This window comes from Amphimedon queenslandica, unplaced genomic scaffold, assembly GCF_000090795.2.
Source record: "Amphimedon queenslandica unplaced genomic scaffold, v1.1 AMPQUscaffold_13378, whole genome shotgun sequence".
Taxonomy (NCBI): domain Eukaryota; kingdom Metazoa; phylum Porifera; class Demospongiae; order Haplosclerida; family Niphatidae; genus Amphimedon; species Amphimedon queenslandica.
In genome coordinates, this window is record NW_003546386.1 from 11961 (window position 1) to 38706 (window position 26746).

The 26746-nt window shown below is 34.8% G+C and overlaps 3 protein-coding genes and 1 long non-coding RNA gene across 8 annotated transcripts in view; 2 read left to right on the top strand and 2 right to left on the bottom strand.

Annotated features, from left to right (window-relative positions):
- Positions 1-719: 719 nt before the first annotated feature.
- On the bottom strand, positions 720-5230 carry Tiki (UPF0632 protein A-like). 2 transcript variants are annotated; one of them, XM_019997253.1, is made up of 7 exons: positions 5010-5230; positions 4811-4919; positions 4124-4681; positions 3180-3495; positions 2200-2290; positions 1324-1503; positions 720-1155 (listed from the first exon to the last, which is right to left on the bottom strand). In XM_019997253.1, coding segments are annotated over exons 1-7 (1524 nt in total). In that variant the 5' UTR covers positions 5012-5230; the 3' UTR covers positions 720-887. The 2 variants fall into 2 exon arrangements, with proteins under 2 accessions (XP_019852812.1, NP_001266208.1); NM_001279279.1 differs by having other exon boundaries at positions 888-1155; positions 5001-5011.
- A 175-nt stretch (positions 5231-5405) lies between these two features.
- Positions 5406-17025, bottom strand: LOC100633302 (U6 snRNA-associated Sm-like protein LSm4). Its single transcript, XM_011405957.2, has 7 exons — positions 16839-17025; positions 16746-16787; positions 16478-16576; positions 16207-16284; positions 15488-15539; positions 15179-15214; positions 5406-5624 (listed from the first exon to the last, which is right to left on the bottom strand). The coding sequence occupies exons 1-7, from the start codon at positions 16839-16841 to the stop codon at positions 5563-5565; spliced, it is 372 nt and encodes a 123-aa protein (XP_011404259.1). The 5' UTR covers positions 16842-17025; the 3' UTR covers positions 5406-5562.
- Positions 12339-12915, top strand: LOC109582530 (uncharacterized). The gene is made up of 2 exons (XR_002185129.1): positions 12339-12633; positions 12678-12915. It is a non-coding gene; the product is annotated as an uncharacterized LOC109582530 (long non-coding RNA).
- Positions 16964-26746, top strand: part of LOC100633431 (uncharacterized) — an 11654-nt gene continuing 1871 nt past the window's right edge. For 2 of the 4 annotated variants that reach the window (XM_019997273.1, XM_019997276.1), the window contains exons 1-22: positions 16964-17056; positions 17135-17157; positions 17205-17348; positions 18036-18136; positions 18194-18286; positions 18534-18560; positions 18611-18709; positions 18769-18857; positions 18910-19023; positions 20289-21518; positions 21581-21862; positions 21908-21961; positions 22345-22380; positions 22434-23147; positions 23196-23305; positions 23997-24086; positions 24136-24228; positions 24273-24377; positions 24425-24529; positions 24574-24684; positions 24830-26502; positions 26549-26619. In XM_019997273.1, coding sequence (XP_019852832.1) covers positions 21464-21518; positions 21581-21862; positions 21908-21961; positions 22345-22380; positions 22434-23147; positions 23196-23305; positions 23997-24086; positions 24136-24228; positions 24273-24377; positions 24425-24529; positions 24574-24684; positions 24830-24973 — 1899 coding nt within the window. In that variant the 5' untranslated portion in view covers positions 16964-17056; positions 17135-17157; positions 17205-17348; ... (5 more) ...; positions 18910-19023; positions 20289-21463 and the 3' untranslated portion in view covers positions 24974-26502; positions 26549-26619. Of the gene's footprint in view, positions 17057-17134; positions 17158-17204; positions 17349-18035; positions 18137-18193; positions 18287-18422; positions 18478-18533; positions 18561-18610; positions 18710-18768; positions 18858-18909; positions 19024-20288; positions 21519-21580; positions 21863-21907; positions 21962-22344; positions 22381-22433; positions 23148-23195; positions 23306-23996; positions 24087-24135; positions 24229-24272; positions 24378-24424; positions 24530-24573; positions 24685-24829; positions 26503-26548; positions 26620-26746 lie in introns of those variants that run through there. The other 2 variants (XM_019997274.1, XM_019997275.1) reach the window with 2 other exon arrangements.

A 26746-nucleotide genomic window follows, 5' to 3' on the forward strand; every position in this document is an offset into this window, starting at 1 on the left:
TTTCTTGTTTGCTATTTTGAGTCTTTTTTTTGTAGTTGCATGCTTGGAATAATGAAAGCTAATGATCCCAATCTTTAAATTAGTGATATTAAATTACTAGACATGAGAATAAAGGATTATTTCCCCCTATAAAGGAATGGAGTTATCTGCATCTATGCCTCTAGTGACGTCACGTTTAGCCACACCCACCGACAGGAAGTAATAAAAATGAGCATCTTTGAAGGCTCATATCTCAGTGAAAAAATTTTTTTAGAGAATGGGAGTTGGAATACATCATTATTATGGTCAGGCAATCATATTAAGCCAATAAAAAAAATTCACCAAAAATACACCGGACTTACCCTTTAAGAGTGTCCCAAATGGCCTAACTTGTTAACCTGAGTGCCTTAAACCTGGAGGTCCGGGTTCAAATCTCAGTTTTACTTTTTCTTTTTTTATTTTATGCAAATTTTTTCTCCTGGAAAGAAATAAACGCCCGGGCTTTTATTTGAACATTTACGGTACATTGATAAGACAAAGCATTTTAAAAACATTAGAATTTTTAAAACTGGCTCCAGAAAAATCCCAATTTATTGTCCTAAGCTTGTAGAAAATTTTAGCAGAAATAGTTATTGAACATCATTGATTTTTGATCAAATCTTTTAATTTTGTTATGAAATACAAACTTCAAAATTTATTGAGTACGCATAACAGTATCTCAATAATTTTAATATGAGATAATAAAGTAATTTTAGAATGTTTAAAGTGATGATCACTGTAATTATAATACATGAACACACAATAGAATGGATAAATAAAATTTAAATAAGAATAACAATTTGATGAGACTCTAAATCATGAATATTATGAAGATTATTATAATACAATAAATAAATAATCTTAATCTATCACAAAGCTGATGTGATTATTAACAACACAAAAAATAAAGTTACACAAACTAGTCCTATATTATATCTTAAACCTGATGAAGCACTTGGAATGAATGCACTATCATCACTAGTTCTTTGACTATCACTAATAGTTAAACTACGTGTTTGACTACTGCTTGAAGTGGGAGGAGTCACTGATGAGGTGGGTGTGGCGACAGTGGTTGATGCAGTTGCTGAATTTAAAGATGTAGTGGTGGGTGTGACTTCAACCGAGTCAACTGTGTATCTATTGAAAAAGATAGAATTAAATTAAAAAGAGTAAAAATTAGGAGAAGGCAATTTAAAAAAGCAGCATACTATTATAATACAGTACATGTATTTCGGATGCACATAACTCTTAACAAAAGCATAATTACAGTATAATACAATTTGTTCACATTAATTGTTATCTTACATTGACTGTGTGTTATTGAAAACTGATTGTATGATCCTGGCAATGGTTTCAGGAGAGAGAGTGGGAGGGACATGAGATGGTCTGTTCGGTGGTAGAGTTGGGATTGTACTGGATATATTTAATATGGTAAGCTGCGATGAAGGATCACCCAGAGATATAATGTTTTTGGGAAGTGGAGGACTACAAGAGAGAGAGAGAAATGAAATTCCTATCAATTAAGCTAAAATTCTTTTTCTCACCACACACAAAGGTTGCCGTGACGACAAAACGTTTAACACATAAGGCAACAACAATCTCTTCAAATTAACAAATTATAGTTGCCATGGCAACCGCTAACTAAAACTAATCAAAAGCATTCAATAGGGACTAGGGTTACCGTATACGGTAAAATGTATTTTTAAATATTATGTAAAATGGCTCCTGGATGTCTTGGATATAATCTGTGAGTCATTCAGGTCATGCAATCTTAATGCCATTCCATTCATGCTCTGACCAGGTGCTATACACACACACACACACCAGGGGATGAGTGAATTACATCAAATGAAAACTGACGTATGGAAATTTGCTTAAATACACTTTCCTGTGTATTGATCACATCATTGGCTTGACATTTGCATAAATATTTTTCTTATGCACTAACGCAAGTATGTACTAGTAATACTAGTGTATACAGTGTAGCCTCTTTGTTATAGACACCATTGGGCCCACACTACCTGTCCTTTAAAATATCAGCATTACAAATGGGATATTGCAAGATGTCCTCATTATAGAGGTGTCCTTATTATAAAGGTTCCATTGTAATAACAGATATAACACTATGCTATTCTAGGGTACCCAGAGTGCTAAGTATGTGAGTAGTGCATTATTACTTACCCAGGAATAGTCTCAGTAACTGATAGCCTATTTACACTGTAGCCTTTCTTCTTCAGCATGTGTACTACATTCCTTTCACCCACAAAATGACCTGAAGAAAGAAAAATGTCATAATTAAACAGAGTTCGTAAACAGGTTGATTCCTATGGCTGTATTATGATGAATTCATTGAGTGAATATAAAGGTTTTGATGGCTTACATAATACAAGTACTGTACATTAGATATGATGTTATTCATATCAACATGCCCACAGCCTTTGAAGTCCTCATTCATAAAAACCAAATCAAAGCATTACTAATCAATGCCAGACACGTAAACACCCATTCCCTCTTCTAATTCAATATATGCAATTCTGAGATAATATTTAATTCCAAACAGCTGTGCTTATGAGTGCATGTGTAGGGTAGCTATCAAGGCCACATACTCCAAATTCTAAATGTGTACACAGAAGGAGGATACAGCCATAGTTAGTGAATGTGTTGATGGGCTGTTTTTGCATTTGGTTACTGTTCATAAAATATGCTAAGAGGATATCACAGCCACACTTATAAATTCACACTTCCTCCCTTTTACTCTATCTTATCCTTCTCTCCCTCACTCCTCCTTTTCCTTTCTCTCTCTCTCTCCCTTTCACCATCTTATTCATCTCTCACTCTCTCTTCTATTTCATTACGCAATAAAATGTAACATTGTCACTAAATCTAATATTAAAATCATTAGCTGAAAGAAGTCAATCAGTGCTCTCAATACACAGCTTTGTCAAGGCTTCATCTGTTTGCAATCGAACACATTTACACACTCAGGGAAAGTAGCAAAGGAAGAGTGGGCCTGGAATGCTTTCAATAAAGCTCAAAAGGATAGTCAAAAGCTAAGAGAGGTCAGGGGTATGGACAAACAGTGTACTTTTAAATGAAATTTTATACCTGTCATGTACATGTACACACATGCATAGTAAAATTAAATAAAACAGTGTTCTCACCTGCTCCAATGGCAAAGAGGTAAGTCTCATTTCTCTGTCTACTCAAAAGGCTCATAATCGTTTTACTCATTCGTCTGTTTCGTCTATAAACTATCTGACTAACGAGAAACTCGTTGATACTCTCAAGATCTCCGGCCTCCTCTGACGTGAGGTTTGGGAGTTTTGAAGAGCTAGGGAGTGGGAGTATGGGCCTCGCTGAGACTAGACTCTTGAAGTCGCCACAGTTGTAGGTCTCAAGGTCTGAGTCGGTGGACGATATAGGGCCATCGGCTAACGGCTCAAGGTAATCTAAGAGTTTCCTTAAAGCGACGAATACCTATGAGAGAGAAAGAGAAGGAGAGAGGGAGGGAGGGAGAGAAGAGGAATGATAGGGTTAATCTAATGAACCAGTTACCATAGTGATAAATGATTAAAGAATTATGACGCTTGGCTGGGAGCATGCAAATATTAGAGCAACGCCTCAAGTAAGCATGCAAACAATTAGAAACTAGTATATACATTACATAGTCATGCATCACAAGGACGAAAATAATAAAATGCAACACGACTATTAGTTAGGAAAGATTACATTAATTAAATTTTAATGAGCTATATTAAAATTTAATTTGATAGTTGAAAAGTAATTTGTAATGAAGGCTTGGAATGCATGGTGGAGACATGTTTGAATACTGATACAGTAATTGAACTAATTGCTCTCATAAACCGCAATATGCTAAAAATCATAATTAAAAATAAGTAATTAATAGCATCATTGACTAGCCACCTATAAACACAGGTGTGTAAAGGTTGAAAGAGTCATATACTATAAACTCTGACCCACAGACATATAGCATACAGCAGTGATGCAGTGAGTTTACTTAGCATTTATAAGGCTTATGAGTAAAAAATTTTACTACATGTATATATGCATATATCATTGTAGTACTTGTATTGCACATTCTCACCTTTGTATTATTAAGTCTGTTAAATGGTCGACACTGCTCTTTGTATACTTCGACTGCTTCTACATTCTTTCCCATGCCCTCGGCAGCACGATCTAGAAACACATCAAGAAGGGGAATGCTCCTCTCTTGGACGTTCTCTCTGGATAAAGAGCTGATGAGCATTAGGAGCCACACAGGTCTGAGCCTGTTCCAGTTCCCAATCATAGCATGGAAGAGACGATCACTCTCTATCCTCGAGAGACCGTTGATACTCGCATTACCAAACAACCACTTTGGGAACTGGTTCTGAATCCGGACAAAGTACTTCAACACGCGTACATAGAGGCCTCCAGGGAGTACACTCTCTAGTGTTTCATTTTTTGGAAGGTATCGACACGCAGAAAGGTTTTTTGAGGTTTCTGAGTCGGTGAGGCGTAGCTCTACACAGAGGTGCTCCGAGAGGCTGAGAACACTCTTTACATTATCAGGGACATCATCCCAAAGTTTCTTGTAGGGAACATGCATTGTGCCAAAGAGGTAGATTGGAGGGGATGCCTCAATACGCCACAAATAAGAATTCTACAGGAAAAAGAGGAAAATATAAATGAATTAGTACTGTATTAAGATTGTAAAAATCTAATTTTTGATATTAGCCCTTCATTACTTTACACTATCATGCAGTGATGTACACTAGTCAGTGGTGCTTACTTGAGTGGCATTGTTACTGCAGTGGTATGATCCTGTAGCTGATGGCAGTAGAACAGAGAGAAGCACTAGCTTTACTAGCAGTACCAAGCATGGAAAAACTTGTACTATCCTGCAGAATTAAGAGAAAATTGTAATGAAGCACTATGATGTAAGCCAGAACTAGCTAGCATTCAAAACTACACAATAAAACTTCACTTGCATTTTATTGGAGGTATATAAGTGTGATGAAGGACTTGAAAAATGATTTGAATCACTTGTCTTGCAAATGAGAGTCTCTGCTTGTCGAAATAGCAGCAAAACACGTGCTTTATATAGGCTAGCAGCTGCACAAACAAACTGCACCGGAAGGGCTTCCAATCAACGGCGTTGAGCGGCTTCAGACATTCCTTGCATAAGCAGATCAGAAATGAGCATATCATTAGAATGGAATCCTTTCCAATGAAAGATCTGACGTCAAAAGCAACAGGCAGAGTTGTACATGCAGTGAAGCTGATCAAGGTCAGGTATACTATACGGCAATAGCATATGGTAAGAGACAATTAGAATATCCAAAGGAAGGAAAAAAGGATTAACACAGTCGTTGTCATGGCAGAAATTGTAGCACATACACACAACATATTTACGTAATAACTATTAGAATAATGCATTGATAACGAGAGAGAAAGTGAGAGAAGGAAAATTAAGAAAGATCGAGGAAGGTTGTAATTGCATGAGTATAATTAAATAATGCACGTAAGGAAATGGCATTCTTGTTATTTTTTGTGACCTCCACCTCCGCCACGAGGACGACCTCCTCTCCCTCTTGAGGCACCACCTACAAAGAGAGAGAGAGACAGAGAGAAAAGAGTGAAAGATATTAAATGTTCACAGACAGTGTATCAACAATCATTGCTATAGGTGCAAACAGTAAAAGGAAGGAAGAGAGATCAAAAATACAGTGAGAGAGCCAGCATGCACCAAGACACAAACGCTGGTGAGAGAAATGCTTAAAACTAATCAGTATTGGAACTATGTGCTTTTGTATGCATGTGACAAGCACTTACATGTGGCAAATTAAAGACTGGGGCAGACAAGAGTGAGCAAAGAGAGAAGGAAGAGAGAGAGAGAGAAGGGAGAGAGAGAGAGAGAGAGGGAGGGAGGGAGAGAGAGGGGGAGAGAAACAGACAGACTGGTGGGTGAGATGGAAAGGATGTTGACTGCTGGGCTGTAACATTATGACTGCATATTTAATGAGTGACATATTAATAACTGTGAACTAATGACAGCAGCTTATATTTATATTCAACCAGAAACCGCACACAGTTACAAACACATACATTGTATACATTGTACATTGTACATGTACATGTATTACCTCATGCAATGTTTGTGTGCCTTGTGGCGAGCGTTTAACAAAATAATGCAAAACATCAACACACAATTACATTGATATTAGGAAATTGATACTGTTGAGTGTGAGACGGAAGAGGGAATACATGTATGGGTAGAGGAGAATGAGAGAGAGAGAGAGAGAGAGAGAGAGAGAGAGAGAGAGGAGAAAGTCAAAAAGAGAAAAGAAATCAATGATACTATAAAGAAAGCAAAACATTAAGGGGCTCCAACTCCTAGTCACACTCAGACATACGCATACATGCAATGTATTTCCTCAAATAAGGGCCTAGGCGTTTATTGCTTAGCAGAGGCAAAATCACGAAACCAGCGACTCTGTGTTCTGAAGACAGAGGCTGAACAATTAAGCTATTTGAACCACTCTAAACACAAGTGCACATAATACTGGGTCAAATATGCATATCTATAGTGGTAATATATTAGTGATAGGCACTTATTTGAGTAAGGCCCCTATTTGAGGAAATACGGTACATACACAAACACACACACATATACATACGGACATACACGTACATACATACATGTACATGTACATACACACATATATAGATACATACATACATAAAAACATGTACATACATACAAAAATACACATCAGGAAGGGCTTTACCCAATAAAATATAAGCAGTGATGAATTAATAAAATTCCAATCTCTACAGTTCTGATTACTATAGCAATGAAGCCCAACTTTACATATAGGATTACAAAATTATGCTAAATCCTGCTTCCTGCACATAATACACAACATACCCTTCACATACACACCCTCCATCAGTATAAAGGGAGGCTCTACAATGTTAGGCATACAGAATCAGTACAATATCAATATCTCCACAGGCCCTGGCAAGATGTGAGAAACCACTAGCCTGTATATCAAACAAACTAACTCCCCAATAACACATGGAGCATATCACATCATACCTTGAAAGACTTACTAAGAAAAACTAAGTTTTCATGTGGTTTTAATCAGAGGGTAATTTCTAACATGTGAAAGCTTCAAAAAGCATGCATAAACAACACTCTGTGGTTACAGTAATCTTTTAATAAAGGGACAGGACATCACCCTGTCTCCATACTTCTTTCATTGTTTGCGTCTGCATAACTTCAACTAATGAACACAAAGCATTGAGACTCATTAGATACGACACATAATGCCAAGAAACAAGAGCCATTAATGGTAGTGAGGAACTACATGTGTACACTGATAGTATTTCTACTAGTACATACTTCACATATCGAAGGGGTCACTGGTCACGTTCAAGGCGACAGACAGATTAGGTCTAAGAATTCAAGTCAAAGGCTCGCTGGGTGTATTTAAGAAACGAGACTCAATTATTGCCGTATAGTGTAAATTAAAATAAAGTCTGTCAAAAAAGGCGGTTAATTGAGCAGGCAAAATTGTGTATGAAATCTGTGGGCAATTGTAGGCTAAAAAGAAGAAGAGACGTTTACAAAATAAACAGAATGAATCGTGACCTACATTTGCGTATTTGGCATTGATGCATACGAGGTATGTGCATGTAGCTGTTTATGAAGTAATGTCATATCTCAATATTTATATTGATCGCATTATTCTTCATCTGTCAATTAATAGCAACATAAGGTTCGTCAATTGGTCCATTAATGGAATAAATACAGGGGTAATAGGTTAACTAATAAGATGACAACCTCAGGTATGAGTGTATTGTACTATGTGGTAATGTTTAGTCTACAGAATTGAGGAGGAAGAGAGGGAAAGCACACAAACAGATAAATATTATTATATGATGTAATAGATGCATACATGTACATGTACATGTATACATAGAGAGAAAAGGAGAGAGAAAAGGAGAGAGAAAAAGAGGGGAGAGAGAGAGAGAGAGAAAGGGGAAGTACAAACACAAGAGCATACATGTATAATTAGTTGCTGCATTAGCAAATTATACAATTATGGAGCAGATTCGGTGACAGCATTAATTACATTGAGAATGCTAAGCGGCGACTGTCGGTCTATCTATTTGTAAATTGATATCATTAAATAATTAAAGTATAATAAAATATCAGAGCGTGCTGGCTATTGCCTGCATAAACAGAGAGGAAGAGAAGGAGAGAGAGGGGGAGGGAGAGAGAGGGGGAGGGAGAGAGAAAAAGAGAGGGAGAGGGGAAGGAAGTTTAAAAAAAATGAAGACAGAAAGAAGAGAGGTTGGGAGAAAGGAGAGAATTGCTGCATCCAATATACATGTACATGTATGTCATACTTTCATGAATATAGTAACACGTGCATAAAATTCAATTATACACGTACATATGTATGTATGCCCATTGTACAAGCATAACAGCAGATGCACGCATTAGACGCATGACATGTGACATGATGGTAGCTGCATTGGCAGTCAATTAGTACAAAAAGTAGAGCCATAATGAAATTAAAATTCATATCACATCTGGGGAATAAAATACACAGTCGGTAGGCATGGCAACTATATACCAAAAGGAGCGACAAGCCAGACAATATTATACACAAAACAATGGGATGTAGTGAGAGAGAGAGAGGAGGGGGCAGAATTAAGTGTATATAAGTACATGTAGGAGTTCGAAGAACTCATCAATAATGACAAAACAACAATTTTTTTATTTTGAAAACACTCAAACAACCTCAAATTGGAAGCTAACTGTTTATTGAATTACTCACAAATGAGGTGTCAGCGAGTAAATACCTCACAACCAATAAAACAAACAGAGCCATGTACATGTACATATACAGTACATGTACATGTACGTACATAAGTACATGTACATGTATTTGTGCTTGTGAGACGTGACTCAGGTAGGAGGAAGATGTGGGGGAAGGAAAAGTAATGAAGTGAACAGAAATAATAATAATAACAAACAAAATGAAGGTACACACAATGTAGTCAATAATAGTGAGAAAGGGATGGAAATAAAGGGATAGAAAAAGAAGGAACCAATTTTACAAAAATAGAATTTTAAAAAGGTATACATGTAAATGCATATAATGTACATGTATAACACTTTTTGACAAGAAGTGAAATATAAGAATAATAAGATGACAGTAATAGAATAAGCTATAGCTTTACAATAATAATGAGAAAGGGAGGGAGGATAAGGGATAGAGAAAAGGAACCAGTTTAACAAAAATAGAATTTTAAAAAGGTATACATGTACAACACTCTTGACAAGAAATGAAGGTAAGATGACAGTAATATAGCTACAGATACACTTCTCAAAATGACAAAAAAAAACACTCAGTAAGTATTGTGTCAAGCTGTTCAAGTTTCAACAGCTACAACTCTAGAGCATGTGGTTAATACAGGATACTCCAGAATCATGTGTATATGTACAGTGTAATGGCCAATTATAGACACACACACATATATACAATGTAAGTAGTATTAAGTACAAGTGTATGGTGGATTATTATGTAGTCAATAGTAGGTAAAAGGAGAAAGAGATTGAAGTGCAGATAGAAAGGAGTGTTTTCAACCACTCCAACAAATAATTCATTTGTAACGATGACATAAAAGACTCATCAAAGAAACCAGAACATGACACGATACAATCACACAAAAACACAACACACACACCAACACACTATTACCCACAGGCACTGACCATACATACACACACACACATTATATCATGCAAGTACAAAGTAGATACTGCACATGTACTAGATACTAGTAGGTACTCTCCCCATTAGGAGTGAGCCCACATTACCTGTCCTTAATACAGAGGTGTCCTCATTTCAAAGGTACATGTATGTACATGTAGATACTGCACATGTACATGTACATGTAGGTACTCTCATACTCTAACCATTGGGCAATATCTGTCCTTAATACAGAGGTGCCCTCAATTCAAAGGTACATGTACATGTACCTTTTTATAGGCTTGTACCAACTCATAATCATATTCACCAAGTACATATGTACATGTACATTGTTGGCCTCATTAATAAGTGCTCATACTATTGGTTAGGTTAGTTAGTTACTTCTTTTGTCTCTTTTTCACTTGTTCTTTTATTCCCTTTCACACTCTCTCTTTGCTAATCCACTTCTTCCTTTTATAGGAACAAAGGTTTATCTCTCAAAGCTTAACAATAAATTATACACACACGCACGCACGCACACACACACACACACAAAATGTCTTCCTTTCTTTAAACTTAAATCATATTTTCCCTCATCACATCACCATAATCAATACACGTTTGCATTCTACATGCATTTATTTTGCATTTTAGTCATGAATCAATACTTAATGAATAGCTGACACTTGACATTCCAACGTACAAACAGCCAACGATTGAAGACATTACATGACAATAAATGCTCAATATATTAGATTAGTGCCTACTTTGATATAAACAATGAATCACTACTAGAAATGCACATACCAACACACAATCATAACACACATGTACACTATATGCATAAATGTACACATACCAATGAGAGATTGATGGGACATTAAAATACCAGAGTTTAATGTTCATGGCATACCAAGCAAGTGTGAAGTCAGAGAGTGCGTGTGTGTAGGAGTGAAAGAAAGAGAAAGGGAAAATTGCAATGGAATTCAGAAAACATATTAAATACCGGAACTTTAAATTGAAACGAAACGTTGAGAATCTTAAGAATTAGTTCAAATTTCTTCACACACACACACTCATAAAAATTGTGCCAATTCACAGTATCCACTTCAAAAACAAAACTAAATGTACCAGTCAAACCAGCTAGGGCATGGACAGAAACAGATGTGCCATGAGAACAGCTGCAGAAGGATCTAAAAACAATTATAATGAATACACACCCAACATGTACTAGGGCATATAAAGTTGACACATACCATACACATGTACATGTACATTCATATCAGAGCTACATGTACATGTATAAGGCATGGGGCCATTAAGCTATACACTGTAACTATGACGACAGTGATATCAATATTCATCCATTAGGAGAGCATCTGTCATCAAACCACCACTGGCTGTCTTTGATGAGTGCAATTAGAGAGGCTTCAGCCTTACCCTCAGTATAATGGATTCGGACCACATCATGATAATAATAATAAATAATAATAATAAATAATAATAACAACAACAATAATAATAATAATAATAATAATAATAATAATAATAATAATAGTAATAATAATAATAATAATAATAATAATAATAATAATGTCAGCTTTACACCACTTTGTTTTTCAGTTGATGGCCTAATGAGTTCAGAGACAAAAACATTCTTGGACTGACTGGGTGACCATCTGGCCTCTAATTGGGAAAGACCCTACAGTGTTGTTGTGCATTGGCTTCGGGTCAAAATGAGTATGGCACTTTTGAGAGCGACTGACCTCTGTCTGAGAGGTACTAGGAGCAGATTGAGACCAATGTTAATTGAAGATGATGCTCCTATTAACCCTTCTATCCTTAATTTTTAACTTATTTCATATAAATTTTAAATTTTAACTTATTATAAATTATTTTGTGACTGCTACTGCTGTTCTTCCATTTGTTCATTTATAATAATAATAATAATAATAATAATAATAATAATAATAATAATACAGGCAAGGCACCCAACATCTCTATAGGTAGGAACATCCCAATACAACATTAATGAATAATGAGATCCTGATGAACTGTGTGTATAAAGAAATGAGGTTTCTCTTTGTTTTGTACCCTCTATCTTCCCATTTCCTCTTTATAATTTCATGACATGTGTAGTATACAAGCATGGTTTAGCCACACCTAAACACAACCAGACACTGCAGACAAACCCGTCTACCCTGGGAACCAATACTACCACCCTCATTATATAGTACTGTCCTATCTCAGCCTTTATTAAGGACACCATGACTCCATTAGGCCCACAGTACCACAAATGTCCTCATTTCAGAGGCACATGTGCTTTGGTATAGAGACAATACAAGAACATCTTTAACCCTTTAACACCGAAATTAATTTTTGGAATAAAAATAATTTTCTGGTGGTACTAGTTTAGCAATGCATATCTCTCAAGATCTTGTCCTTCGAGACTTGAAACTTGCTAGCAGCCTTTATGGGATGTTCATCCTTAGATAGAAGAAGTATAATAGTAAATGAAGCGGCATAAAGCAATGCAGCGTCTATTGTAAAGATACTCAAAGCTTTTCTCAAATACACGGACTTGGCGAAGGGAAAGAGAGAGTTGTATCATGTTAAGCAGGACCTAGTAGGCAGGATATGAAAGAACGAAGAGGCAGAAGTCAGTGGAGAAGATGCTACGAGTAGAAACACCACTGTGACTGGTCGAGAAGCCATGGTTGCTAAGCCGTTGCTAAGCAAAATGTGGCCACACCTACCGCTTTTCTCCATTGAAATGTTAGGCAAAGCAGCTCTCTCGAGTCGCTCGCCTTTTCTACTCACTTCTAGAGGATTTCACAAGCCAAAGGTAAGTCTAAACATTCTGTCTTTTGTTGTTGTGTCATTTTTTAGGTGACTTACCTCGGCCGCTGATCATTTTGAACAGTTTGGGTCGCGCTACTGGACTTTTCTACCTATATACTCTGTTTTTAGTCTTTGACAATGTTATATATGTTAGAGAGATGAAAGGAGAACCTTTTAAAGCTATCTAGAATGTTATATTTCCATAAATAAAAAAGAAAATAACAATTATACTACACCCCCTCATGTTATTGACGTACAAGTACGTCTATCGGTGTTAAAGGGTTAAGAAGGCACTTGTACTTGCAATTTGTTCTAAGAAGATCTATGATAACAAAAAGTCTAATTTACATTAGGTACCTGTACTTAACTACAATATGCTAAACGAACAGAATTCTATCATAAACGAATCACAGCACTGCATAGTAATACTGTTTATAAGAGAGAGAAGAGGGAGAGTTATGAGAGACAAAAACAAGGCCACAAGGAAATGAGGTGTAATTGCCAATAATGCCTAAGGCTCAAGCTAATCCAATAAGATAAAAACATCAAGTCAGACCAAACAATTCAATTATCATAATGAACCCACAGGGCACTCAAACTAATATTCAATTTTTGCATCTCCATGCTAGTCAAAAACATGTGACAAACATGTACATATCACATGCAACAACAATAATAATAATTGCAATAATAGTACATGTACATGTATTGTGCGAATTAACATGTACTTTTATGCATGGCTAATAGTGGCTGGCCTAACGAGTCCATTAGTTTCCATAGTTTCCAATTAGCGTTTGTACATGTACATGTACACATGTATATGTATATGATAGTCCATAGTGATCATGTGAGGATGTGCAAATGAAACCACAACAATCAATTTCCATGACATCTTAAGCCTCAAAATAGCCCACAAGAAATAGCAACAGTACCTTATGGAGGATACTAGCTAATGAGCTCATCCAATGTACACAATCACATGCACAGTACTTGAACAAACAATAAAAGACTACTTTATACCATAGCTAGAAAATTGTGTTATTTGCCATGAGTGGCTTTTCCGGATTTTATTTTTGCAAATTCACAATGCCTTTTTATTTAGTTACATGGACATGTACATGCAGGTCATAAATTTGTGTACCAATTTTTGCAATAATTATTCCAAATTCGCAAAATTCACAAAATTCACAGACATTTTGAGCTACAAAAATTTCTAGCTACATGAACATGATGTATGTATAAGTTAAGTACATGTACTACTCCCTCTTTCTCTTCTACTATTAAGCATACATTTTCTGTGCAATGTTACAAGAAATGCATTACTTAAAAAAATTTCTTTCAATCTTAAAAAAATAATATACAAACTATGTCAATCAAAACTCTCAACCATCAGCAAACATTAGAACAACAATGATGATTGCATACCAAATTAATAGCTACCAAATCACACAATAAGTGCTATACCTTTATACACAATATCACTAGGCAGATTCTGTGGGTGCTTTATTTACACTATTCAACTGACATTTGAGTAAGTGGAACAACGTGAGAGAGACTTACAACAAAAACAAGAGAGCACATACTTGACATTGCAAACACATACATGTACATGCATGTATACATGTATTATACATGTACATGTACATGTATAATATACATGTACATGTTAATAAATGTTCTAATGACTGTACTATGTGTGTATGTCGTTTAGCAGTAATGTCATACCATACAGGATTAATAGTTGAAAGCCACTGACTAACAAACAATATCTTTGAAGAGATGAATGTATGGGCATACCAGATTAAAACACCCACAGAGATAAATTAATTATGAAGTCATTGTGAGGCTTATAATGGAATTTTAAGACATGTTTGTCTGTTATGGGGGGCAGAGATCAAAGGACTGAAATGCAATGACGTGTAGAAACGAAAATAAATATATCACTTTTATTCAGTAACCTTACTACTTACATGTACATTGTACATGTACATGTACCATAGTAAAAATTATACTTAAAATATACATGTGCATGTGTATATAATAATTATTCTGAGAACTCTACCCTATCACAAAAATAATTCTTCAAAATTTTCTCACATGTACATGTATATGCACAATTAGTGTCAAGGCCGGTATTAAGGTAATGCCTTTCTACAAACCACAAAATAATAATACAGTTCTAATATCTCTTACAGATACATGTACATAAAGTCATAATGGGCATTAGCGTACAAACTAGAAGCCAAGTATGTAGTACGTACAATGTACATACATGTACATGTACAATAAATACTTGATATTAAATACTGTACGCGTCTTAATTTTCGAGGTGTAATAAATTTCGTTATTTTCGTGCTCTTTTTAAATCCACGAAATTTAAACCACCTCTAATGCCATTCTATTGTATGTAGACTATGGCCAGAACACAAAAATTAGCTCACACGAATATTAACTTTTGAGCAAATTTCATTGAAAACACGAAATTTTGAACCCTCGAAAATTTTGGACGTATACGGTAGTTTCCTAATTAAAAAAATTATTATACTTACCTCTTCCTCCTCCTCCTCCTCTTCTGGGGCCACCACCTGTGAATAAATAGATAAAATAATTAAATATAATAATAATAATAACAATAATGATAATGCAAGTACATTTACTAATTAATGCATGTACTAATCATGTACCAAAACATTGAATTAGTCAAAGGAGCAATTGTATGTATTGTATTTATATAAGATTAATTAGACTATAACAATACATACATGTACATGTACTTTCAGCTTTCAAGTACGAAATCAAGACATAGTAAAAATATTAGAAAATTTTCCACAACAAGAGTCTTTCTCCCTCTATCTCACCTGGTCTTGGTCCACGAGGTTTAAAAGCTTCCTCCTTTACCTTGTCAATCACCTAAAGACAGATTTGTAAAAAAGGAAATATATTTCTTTTTTAAAAAATTGCTCCAACAAGACCACTGAATTTCTATTATTTACATGTATGTAGAAAATTTAAACTGTTTTCAACAAATAATTTTTGAGTTATGGGCATTTAAAAAAGCCAATTTTGGGAAAAAGCAAAGGCTATAGCTCATGCATTTTCTGAAAAAGGGCTCCAAAATCACCCCAAACTTTTATTACATTTTCTGATACATGTACATGTACAATGTACATGTTAATGTCTTTATGTTACAAGTATGAAGAGAGTTTGAGTTGTTTCCAACAAAATTAATTTTTGAGCTATGAGCATTACAAGCCAATTTTTTCAAAAAAGCTAAGGCTATAGCCCATGCTTTTTGTGAAAATCGGCTCCAAAATCACCCCCAAATTTTTATTACATTTTCTGACATATATTGATGTCTTTATGCTATGTAGAAAGTTTGAGCTGATTCTGACCACAATTTCTAACATTATCAGCACCTAAAATATGCCAATTACTAGAATTCCATATGAGATTTTTGTAAATGTAGATACTGTAAATGTACATGTACATTTTTGGGTTTTTTAATGAAAAATTTGCAATATTAAAATATTAACACATATTGTATTACTCATGTACAATACATGTGCTTTATACGTACCTCATCAGGGATTCTTAAGTATTTAATCATGCTGCCTCTTATGAAACACTCTGGCATCTTCCAAAACCTGTCACCATCCTACAGTATGACACAATAAACATTAAAATATCATTGACACTCTATTAATACAACTACAAGTACATGTATGTAGCACACACACTTTGATGTACAGAGAAATATTGAAGTGGCATACTGTGCATTTTAAATAAATACATGTATATAATATATATATATATACATGTATCATTATATGTTACATGTAAGGTCTCACTCTTGATGTGCAAATTACTTCCTTCAGTTGTATGTTCATCCAGTTATCACAACTAACCAAATGACCATTATACGTCTCACCATTCTTCAACTCAACCAGCTAATGGAGAAACAGAGTGAAGGAGGAGGAAGATAATATTACCCATTACTTTATTATGGTGCTTGAATTTAACTCTTTAATGTACATGTAAATGGCTGCAATATACCGTTTAATTTATTTTACGTTCAATAACCACACCAAATGTAATTAATTTCAAATGTTTCCTTACCATAGGATTATCCTGTGCTGCCTTTAATAAAGATAATGGCAACTAGAAATAAAACAAAATAATAATAAAATACACCTAAAACCACACACTCACCATTTTAACGCAGTATACGGTGATATCCAAAAGTAAACGATGGCAAAACGGGCCGTGATGGCGATGATGTTGCTGCTTCTGTTGAGTTCCCCGCCTTAGCGCCTACAACAGGTCCTGGTCAGTCTAGTAAGAAAGCGAGGAGAGAGAATAATGCCCCAGAGCTCAACAATACTGAAGGAAAGCCATTTAAAGTTATGAAAAACGCGGAGGTGACTCAGGTTAGCACGTGGGTGGGCGGGACGATTAAATTTATTAGGCTAATTAACTAATTTTAATTAATGATAATTATTTTTTAGGAACAAGGAGCCTTTTGAATCAGGTAAAGATTAAGTTTGCATGTTCTTCACTACTCAAAACTTTATTTAGAGTTTGCAAATGTCTTTTTTGATCCATTCATGTGTTGGACTCTTAAGGATTTCATTAGTGAGGGCATAGAGACCGGATATGGGAGGGGCTATGTATCGGATCTTAAAAATTGAAATTTTTTGACAAGAACAACAACTCAAAGAAGTAATTATTATTATTATTGTCCTTGTTATTATTATCATTGTTATTATTGTTGCTGTTGTTGTTGATTTACCTTAGGATGGGTATTAATTGCGACACTTAATTTTAACGAGTGTACTTCAAATCACTAATTCAACCAGTCGCTAATAATAGTTATTAAGTGTAAACAAGTACACAAGATAGGCAAGATGTGTAACAAGATAATAGTAGATAGGGTGGTCCTATGAAGTGTTCTGCTCTTAAATGTATAGATTGGGCGTCTTGAGTTGTGTTACGGGGGGGGGTATATGCTATTGAATGGGGGTTTTACCATTGATTTTCTGCCTATTTTCACTAATATTACATTTCGCTAAATCAGGACCCCCTTTAAAATGCTAAAATTTAAGAGCGCAATTAATACCCACCCTAAGGTATTTGTTGTTCTATAGCCACATCGATCTTAAAAATGCTAAATAAAACAATTTTGGTAAGACAAAACTTTATTGTCATTTTGTACACTTGAACATACAGTGTGGCTGGTAATTTGGAAGTGGAAAAATCAGGCTAATTGCTAACTTCTTGTGATTGGTGGGTTTTAATTTGTGGCCATTGAGCATGCAAATAATGGGTTTATTTTGATGAATGGCTATCAAAACATCCTCCAAGATTACGAGCTATACAGTATGTGTTTTCCGTTATTATAATTACTAGGGATTTATTATTAAGTGATGTATTGCCATGATTACGAGAGCTAACTGGTATTGACCTGTATAAGACTGTGGATGCAACTTGTGCTAAATACGATTACACAGGTCACATGACTGATATGTACCCTCACATGATGTAGAGTGATCTCTCTCTTTGTAGAGATGTATTATTGTGTCATGATGATGAGCTGGAGGGTAGAAGGATTGCATACATATACTATCTTGTAGATCCTTCATGGGAGAAGAAAGATGGTGGTAAGACTCACCATATACATGTAGCAGCACTTGAATGTAGTGGAGTTTTATTTTGACGATAGGCAATTTGTGATTAAATCTGCTAAGTATTAAACTACAAATCATTAATGTGCATGCTTGTGTACATAAAATTACCAAATTAAAAAGTTCCAACTTAATCTTTATGTATACAGAAGATTTGTCTAATTGAGGTACCACATGGTATGACAAAATATGACATTAATACTTTATTCTCTTCACTCTATAGGGGCACTTGATTTATTCAATACTGATGGTATGTACATTTTTAATTCATAATAATAATATTTTAGTACATGTATGTAGAGTGTGGACCGTGTGGTCAGCCTCATCAGATAGTCCATTCTATTGTTCCTTTGTGGAACTCTTGTATTCTTTGAAGTCACTCCAGCCTCTTTCCATCAAGTAAGATAAGCCACTATTATGTAATTGACCAATCAGATTCTCTCGCTCACATGTGTTAGGTATCTGAAGTGCTGACGGCTTCAAAGACTTGTCTAACAATCAGTGGCTGGTTTCATGGGCCATCATTGCCCCGCACATCTCCTTATAAGTAAACCAGTTCATTAACATTGTCATAATAATTGTTTGACTTGTCAAACCAGTTAGAGGTGTTGGCGGAGTGGGTTAGTCCAGTGTATCTTGATGTTGGTACACAATCACAGATAAGGGAACAATTTGAGAGTGAATCACAAATTGAATTTCCTGACTTCTTAATAGTGAGTAAACTACTAATTCTATCACATACAGTTTGAGTTTACCAATTAAAATAATTACTGTATTTTCTTGAATGAATGATCTCCTCAAATTAACGCCCATCACTAATTATTACAACTATAATTATGCATATTCTAACCAGTGCATGAGCCATGGCATTTAGATTGTTCCAAATAGCCTAACTGTTCACTTATAATCTAGAGTTCACAAGGTTGTGGGATGTAGGTTTGATTCCAAGTTTTGGCATTTTAGTTTATTTTACATGATTTTTCTCTGTTTAGTGTTTAGAATAAATGCCCAGGCGTGTACATGTAATTGAGATAATACAGTGATAAATGTGACACACCTCTTGCCTATTTAGGGTACACTTACATGTATTAACCCCCTAGCAAACTTTGTTTTAAACTTATCTTTTACTTACATGTACATGTTATATTAGTTAATTTGACTGTTAGATATGTTTTATATGACTGTACTGCTGGGTTACATTAATACCTTAAGCCCACTATCCATTATAATAGTTTTGTTGAAACTTGGAAGCAACTTTGATGTGTTGTTAAGGCCATGGGAACCTCTACTTGGTGTACATAAGCAATAATCTATTATTAACTTACATATACAGTAACTGTTGAATCAAAGCTAATTTATGTTTATTGTTACAAAGATAAAGATTATTATAGAGCAACTTTCAGTCTCAGTTCTAACAATAAACAAAAACAGCTAAAACTAACACAGTATCAATATTAAATAACATCAACTTTGTAGTAATCACTTCACTCGTTACAATCTATAATTTCTGCAAAGGAGGATATGTTGTATTATGTCATATTATGTGCACTGTACTTGTGCATTATGTATTGTAAGTGCATGCAATGATGCAATGCAATTATACTTACAATAATTATACCAGTAACTATATTATGTGTTGTATTTGTATTATGTTAACTTTGTGTGACGTAAGTAGACTTATATTGTATGTATAAGTGGTATTTCTAATTTGTTTTTTTTCTTAATAATCATAAAGCGCATCTCCCATTATTTTAAGATAATGTACAGTATAGCGGATTTTTTTGAGGATAACAAATAATCTGTATCCGGAGGTTTACTAAATTAATATTTGCGAATTTCCACTATTCTGCCATCTCGTATTGTATTAAATTGATTTTCATGGAATTTAATTTTATGAGTTTTTTAAAAGTCCTCAAAATTTTGTGAAATTTTTTATCCTTGAAAAAACCTGCTATATGGTAGCTACTAATTTTTATAGGAAGATCATGTTTTTGTGCAATGACTTGGTAAACATTTGGAAGAGAAGAGGGCCACCTAATAAAAGGCTAATCTTGAACTAGTAACATTTTCTTTTACTACAGGCACACTCTAGTCAATCTCACATTCTCTTTTTTAGAAATATTGAAGTAGCCCAACCAGACAAACCATTGCCTACTGAATGTCACTCTCTTTTTCTCTCTGAGCCTTTTTTGTCTCCTCTCTTATCTTACTGGCCTACAGAAGCACCTTGATGATAAGACATCTGTTATGCTATAGAGAGTGATCAACATACACCTTGTATATAATTGTCATGGTGACTGGTACCGCAGGTAGCATGAAGGATACACACTGATGAATGATTATACTGGCACTGTTGATGGAGAGAAGGCCAGTGAAAAGTTCTTACTTGAAGCAAGGCTATATTTTAACCCAAAAGATTTTTACATTTTTGCATGCATTGTCATCAATATAACTCAGGCCATTAACATTTTTATGATGAAGAATGGATAACAGAGAGGTTTGGTGGCTATGTAACTGCTTTTGTTGTAAAGGATGGAGATGAAGAGGTGTGGTACTATGTTTCATCGAGTTGTTGGTAATTTTTTGGAGAGTGTTTGTGGCCTCAGTTGCTTGTCAAAGCATCCCTAATGGTCGGAAATCCTACATAGGTTTATTTTTACAAATTAGCCTAATAAAATATCTGCCAATTACTAATAACACCCCTTTTTGGTCATTCTTTTTGTTATAGCTTCTTACTCTCAACCCAACTTCTGTAATTCTATAGACCTAGACAGTTGGTAATGTGAAAATGATGTATGCAGAGTTTTAGAAATTACATTAGTGAGATCTGTGGAAGAAAGCAATAACCATGCAGCTCATGCATGTGATTGTACCAATGAAAACTGTGTTGATCTATCGAGAGAAAAATAATGCTCTGGTTTAGTATTTGTATTTAACTAACTTTTGCGTGTAGTCGCATGATTATGTTAAAATTAATGTGATCATAGATAATCGAGTAAATGAATTTCATTTACTCTATTATCTATGATTTGATCCATGGCACCACCCACCACTGACAAAATTAAGATTATAAAAAGCGCTGATGCTACCAATGCATGAAGGGCTGGCTACGTGAGGCTATGAATTTAGTGAATAGTAAGCCATAACCTTACAATGGCTGAACCAGTTCACAGGCCTGCTATTCTGAGACTGAGGGGAAGGACCTTAGGTCAGTATAGGAATTAGGGTCTTGTCAATATTTATATACGCTTGACTCTTAAATGCATGCAGATATTAAAGATCTTCATGAAGTAATTGCATTACTTGAGAAGCATCACTACAACAAAGCATCATATCATCGACTTGGTCTAAGTCTTCTACTTTCTCATAACAAATTGACTAGCATCGAACAAGAACACAGAGGGCAAGTTGATCGTTGTCTTACAGAGTGTTTGGCTAGCTGGTTGCGTAAAGCTGATGGTGTGGAGAATCCAACAATAAATACATTGATAACTGCTCTTAGAGGAATAGGAGAGAATGCTGTAGCTGATGGTATTGATGAAGAAAAACAGAGTAAAAAAGATGTAATAAATTTTTATTTTTAAGTTCTTTATATAGATGATATTGCTATGCCAAGAAATGAAATATCAGATAGACCTCTTACCAGTGAAAGTGAGCCTGTGTAGATGATGCATAGAAGCACATATAGCAGACACATACTCAGTGAAAACAAATATAGACTCAATAAGATTGAGGCCTTTGTATGCATGATGAATATCCTATATGATCATTGTTTCAGCATATGTACTTTGCATTGATCATCTTTTTTGCATCATTTTATTTAGTTATTACTAAGATTTTACATAAGTTGTCTCGACCTTTAATAGTCCTTTTGGAAAAGTCTTTTAGGCAGTATTGCATGCATGTTACAAAGCTCCAAAACCATCTTTGTTCTACTACCATTTAGTTGCCTGCAAGGCCACTGCCACCATCATGCATGATGTTCTGGGATATGAGCTGAATTGGCATAATACAATATTTCTCTATTTTAATAGGGCATGCAGTGCAGCAGTTGGATACTGTCAATCCAGGTAAGGAGAGTTTCATTGTAACAGAATAGGTTATGTAAATGTATAATGTATAGGTGTGCGCAATCTAGAGCTCAAAATTGATCGAGTTTCAGAGCTTCAAGAAATTGCTAATAAATTACAAGGAAAATATGATTTTCTCGTTCTTGGAGTTAAAAAATCCCTTGAAGATCATCAAAAAATTGATGTAAAAGATGCCAAAATCTTGATAAAAGAATGCTTAAAGAGAAAAGCACATGTTGTATCTGAGTTGATGCCCTGCATTGATATTCTTGAGAAGGTTAATGACTTTGAAAGCTTCTTTGAGTTTCTAAGCAAATATGATTTCATTGGCTACCTCAACTACAAGCTATTGAAGAAATTATCTGAACTAGTTAAAGATGATGATGGGATTATTCAACTTCTTTTTGAATATGAAGAAGAATATGCCAAATTATTAAATGCAGCTTCCTTTCAAAATTTGATACCTTTATTTGAGAAACAATCTGATTTGTCTCCTACAGCTCCTCTTGGTTTGCCTTATGTTTCCTTTCGTCTTGAGAAGCCTTGGTTTTTTACTAGTGTTTGGTCCTGGGTTTTAACCCTTGGTACATTTTCATGGTCTTATTATGCACTTCTTAAACAACTAAGAGAGAACTGTGTTATCATCACTTATGCTATACTACCTTGTTTTCTTGATGATGTCATAAGAGACTTGAAGAATCCATTGAAATTGAAAAAGCTGAAGGATAAAGGAGTTACAGTAATTGAATTACCACAATTAGAGGAAGGTGAGATTTATGTATCAATTATTTTAAATTAATTTTATTTATTTTTAGAGTCATATTTGAAATCTGTTGCTAAAAAGAAACTAGTTTCAAAAGTTTCTCTTAAACAAAGGGTGGTTCCACCAGTTAAAAAAGAAGTTTCAATTAAAAGTTCTAGTCTGGTATATGACCTAGTACTATAATAGCTATTTACAATTTAAAATTATTAATGACCTGTTGATTTCAATTGTGTGCTTTTCCTTGTATAAAACCCTTGCTACTCAAGAAAGTTTGTCCATTTACATTTTGAGAAATACCTTCCCGTATATATACTGCATCAGTCTGTACATGCATCAAATGAGACAAATGCTACTTGTAAAAGACATGCATGTTTACCTTGCTAGCATTACAGTACCGTATAGCAGGAAATTTTCGTTGGGTGCTAATTTTCGTTTGTTTCGTCGGCCCAAAAATTTGAACGAAATTTTAAGACAATGAAAATTTAATCTAACGAAAATTTGACCCATGACAGATCCTCTTTCACTACAGCCACGGCATAGCAATCTGTGGCATTATCAGAATTGACACAAAAGGCAGTTCTTCTCCAACTGATGGGCTCCAAATGTCTTTATAAATGTGGTAACCACAGTGAACCATACTGAACCATAGACATTCTTCCATCTTAAACCATACACGTGGTACTAATTAAATGAGCGTGGTAGTGAAAATTTATATTAGGCAAAACGAAAATAAAATCAACAAAATTATCTTGTAAAGCCTTCTTGAAAAGACAACAAAAGTTTTTGGCAACGAAAATTTCCTGCTATACGGTATCTGTTAAAAATCTTTGATTTTAGAATTTAATTTTTATAGGCAAGTAAAGCTAGTGCATCACAAGAATTGTCTCTTAAACAAGGAGTTCCACCAATTGGGAAAGAAGTTATAATTGAAAGTTCAAGTCTGGTATGATCTATTCCTATGCAGCTATCATTTACATTTTAAAATTATTTAGGACAGAAAATTGATAAGGTCTATGCAATCTCATACTGAACCTGAGGAGGTTATTAGTCTACTTGAAGCTGGAGCTAATCCTAATGCTACTGAGGTTTGTAGCTGTACATGAACTTTAATATTTAATTTTTATAATAGCAATCATTTGGTGGTACTACTGCTCTTATTATAGCAATCAAAAATGATAACACTGATATTGTTAAATTGTTACTGGAGAAAGGTGCTGATCCTAATGTTACTGAGGTTTTTTGCTACATGCATGCACTGTAATGTTTAATTTGTTGTAATAGTATTCATCTGGTGGTAATCCTGCTCTTATTTTAGCCATTGAAGATAATAATTCTAATATTGTTGAATTATTACTGGAGAAAGGAGCTGATCCTAATGTTACTGAAGTTTGTTGCATGCATGTAATGTAATAATTAATTTGTTATAATAGTATGCATCTGATTGCGATACTGCTCTTATTAGAGCCATTGAAAAGAATAATATTGATATTATCAAATTTTTGCTGGAGAAAGGAGCTGATCCTAATATTGGTTCTGATACAGTAAGCCTTTCAAAGTAGTTACAAACCATAATAGTCAGCAAATTTTTGAAGTATAGATCAAGTGATTACATGTGCATGTGATGTTGGCAATTTTTCAATGATTAAAGATATTAAAATTATCATTTTATTAATAATATATTAATAGAGGAAAAGCAGAACTCCATTGTTTAATGCTGTTAAGAGTGGCTGTATTGAAGTAGTTGATATTCTATTAACTAATGGAGCTAAAACTGATGTTGTGGATGAAGTAAATAACATTCTACTTAATTTTAAAAAATATGCTGGATAAGTATAAATATGCATGTACTTGCTATTACCTAATAGAGTAGTGTTGATTACTAGTTTATCAGGATACAATCAACTAACTATCATGCAATCAAAAATAAATAAAACTGACAAAACAAAATCTAAATCCCACTAAATGAAATGTAACACAAAATACAAAAAAATCGATCAAGATCTATTGTATGTACATTGCTTTGCTTGCTTAGGCTCGCCCCTTCATTGTTTTACAATTGTCTAGTTATTATCTCTCAAAATGCACAACAACACAAAATGTAAGGTTGGTAACAGAACAAAGTATCTATTCATAACAAATGAATTGAGATAATTGTAAGTAGTCATGGAGCGTTCAGATGTCTTCGGAGAATGTGGGAACTCCCCAACAAAGCAGTTTTCTGTAGATGCTCAACTCTCACTGAAATATCCAGTTTTCCTAACCACTCATTAAGTCTATAGATGTTACAGCACCCAATGCTCTAATAACAATTGGAACCACTACCACCTTCTTCATCTTCCATAATTTTATTATCTCCTGTCTTAGCTCTTTATACTTCTCTACTTTTTCCTCTTCTTTCTTCATTATTCTATTGTCTCCAGGTATTGCCACATCAATAATCAAACACTTCTTCTCGATCTTGTCTATCACCACAATATCAGGTTTCCTATGCTCGATGTAATTATCACATTGGATCATAAAATTCCACAAAATCTTAACTGAGTCATTTTCCATAATACCTTCTGGTGCATGCCCATACCATCTTTTCCTCTAGCAACTTGATGTTTCCCACACAGCTCCCAATGTAAGTACTTAGCCACGCCATCATGCCTTCTTTTATACTCTCTTTGAGCTAGCTTTGAACACTCACTGGTAATGTGAGAGACACTTTCACCCTTTACTCTACAAAATCGACATAATGGAATCAGCTGTCCTGTCAATTTTATTACCAGCGCTAGCGCATGGTATGTAGGGTTGAGTTGGACGAGCGCGCCCCCAAAATGGCTGCCATCCCAGAAGCATTGAGCCTGTGTAAATCTTCAGGAATTCTTTATAGCTTATCTGACAGTCAAGATTTCCTTTATAATTTTATTGAAACAGGTTAAAAGCTTCTACAAGATAGTTTTACGGCAATGAATTAATGCATGCATGATGCATGCCTGCATGCACCAAATGTTCAGGTTTCTCCTTCTTCTCAAGTTCTTCTTCTTCCACAGTTAAGGAAGAATTAGTCCTACAGTTTTTATCCTAGAAAGATAATTTTTGCACCATTCTATTGCGCTTAAGGGACGCTAGTGCAGTGTGGTTTGGCATTTAGATTCTCCAAAATGATTTCTCGTCGTTATTTTCAAGTACACAGTTGATTCACCAAGTGGTTGGACGCCATTTTGATGCAGCCAACTGCGCATGCTCAGTAATATTATAATGGCTGGAGCTGGAAGAGCCTTACTGACAGTACTTACTGACTGATGATTTGTGATGAGATTAAGATGATGTGCGTGCCTAAAGACACGACTATCTACTGACACCACTCGCTTCAAGTGAGAGAAATTATTCTAAATAAACATCAATAATTTTATTCTTTAGTTACTATGACTACACTGACTTCTGTGTTTATGATTTATGTACTTCATTTTACTTAATCTCTTCTAGTAAAGGTAAGTATATAGAGTAAATTGTTGGTTTTATGCTGAGTAAAGCATTCTATATGTTAAAGGGTGGGGCTTAAACGCCCTCTTCATGTCATAGATTTACTCTATTATCTATGCCCATGGATGGCAGCTT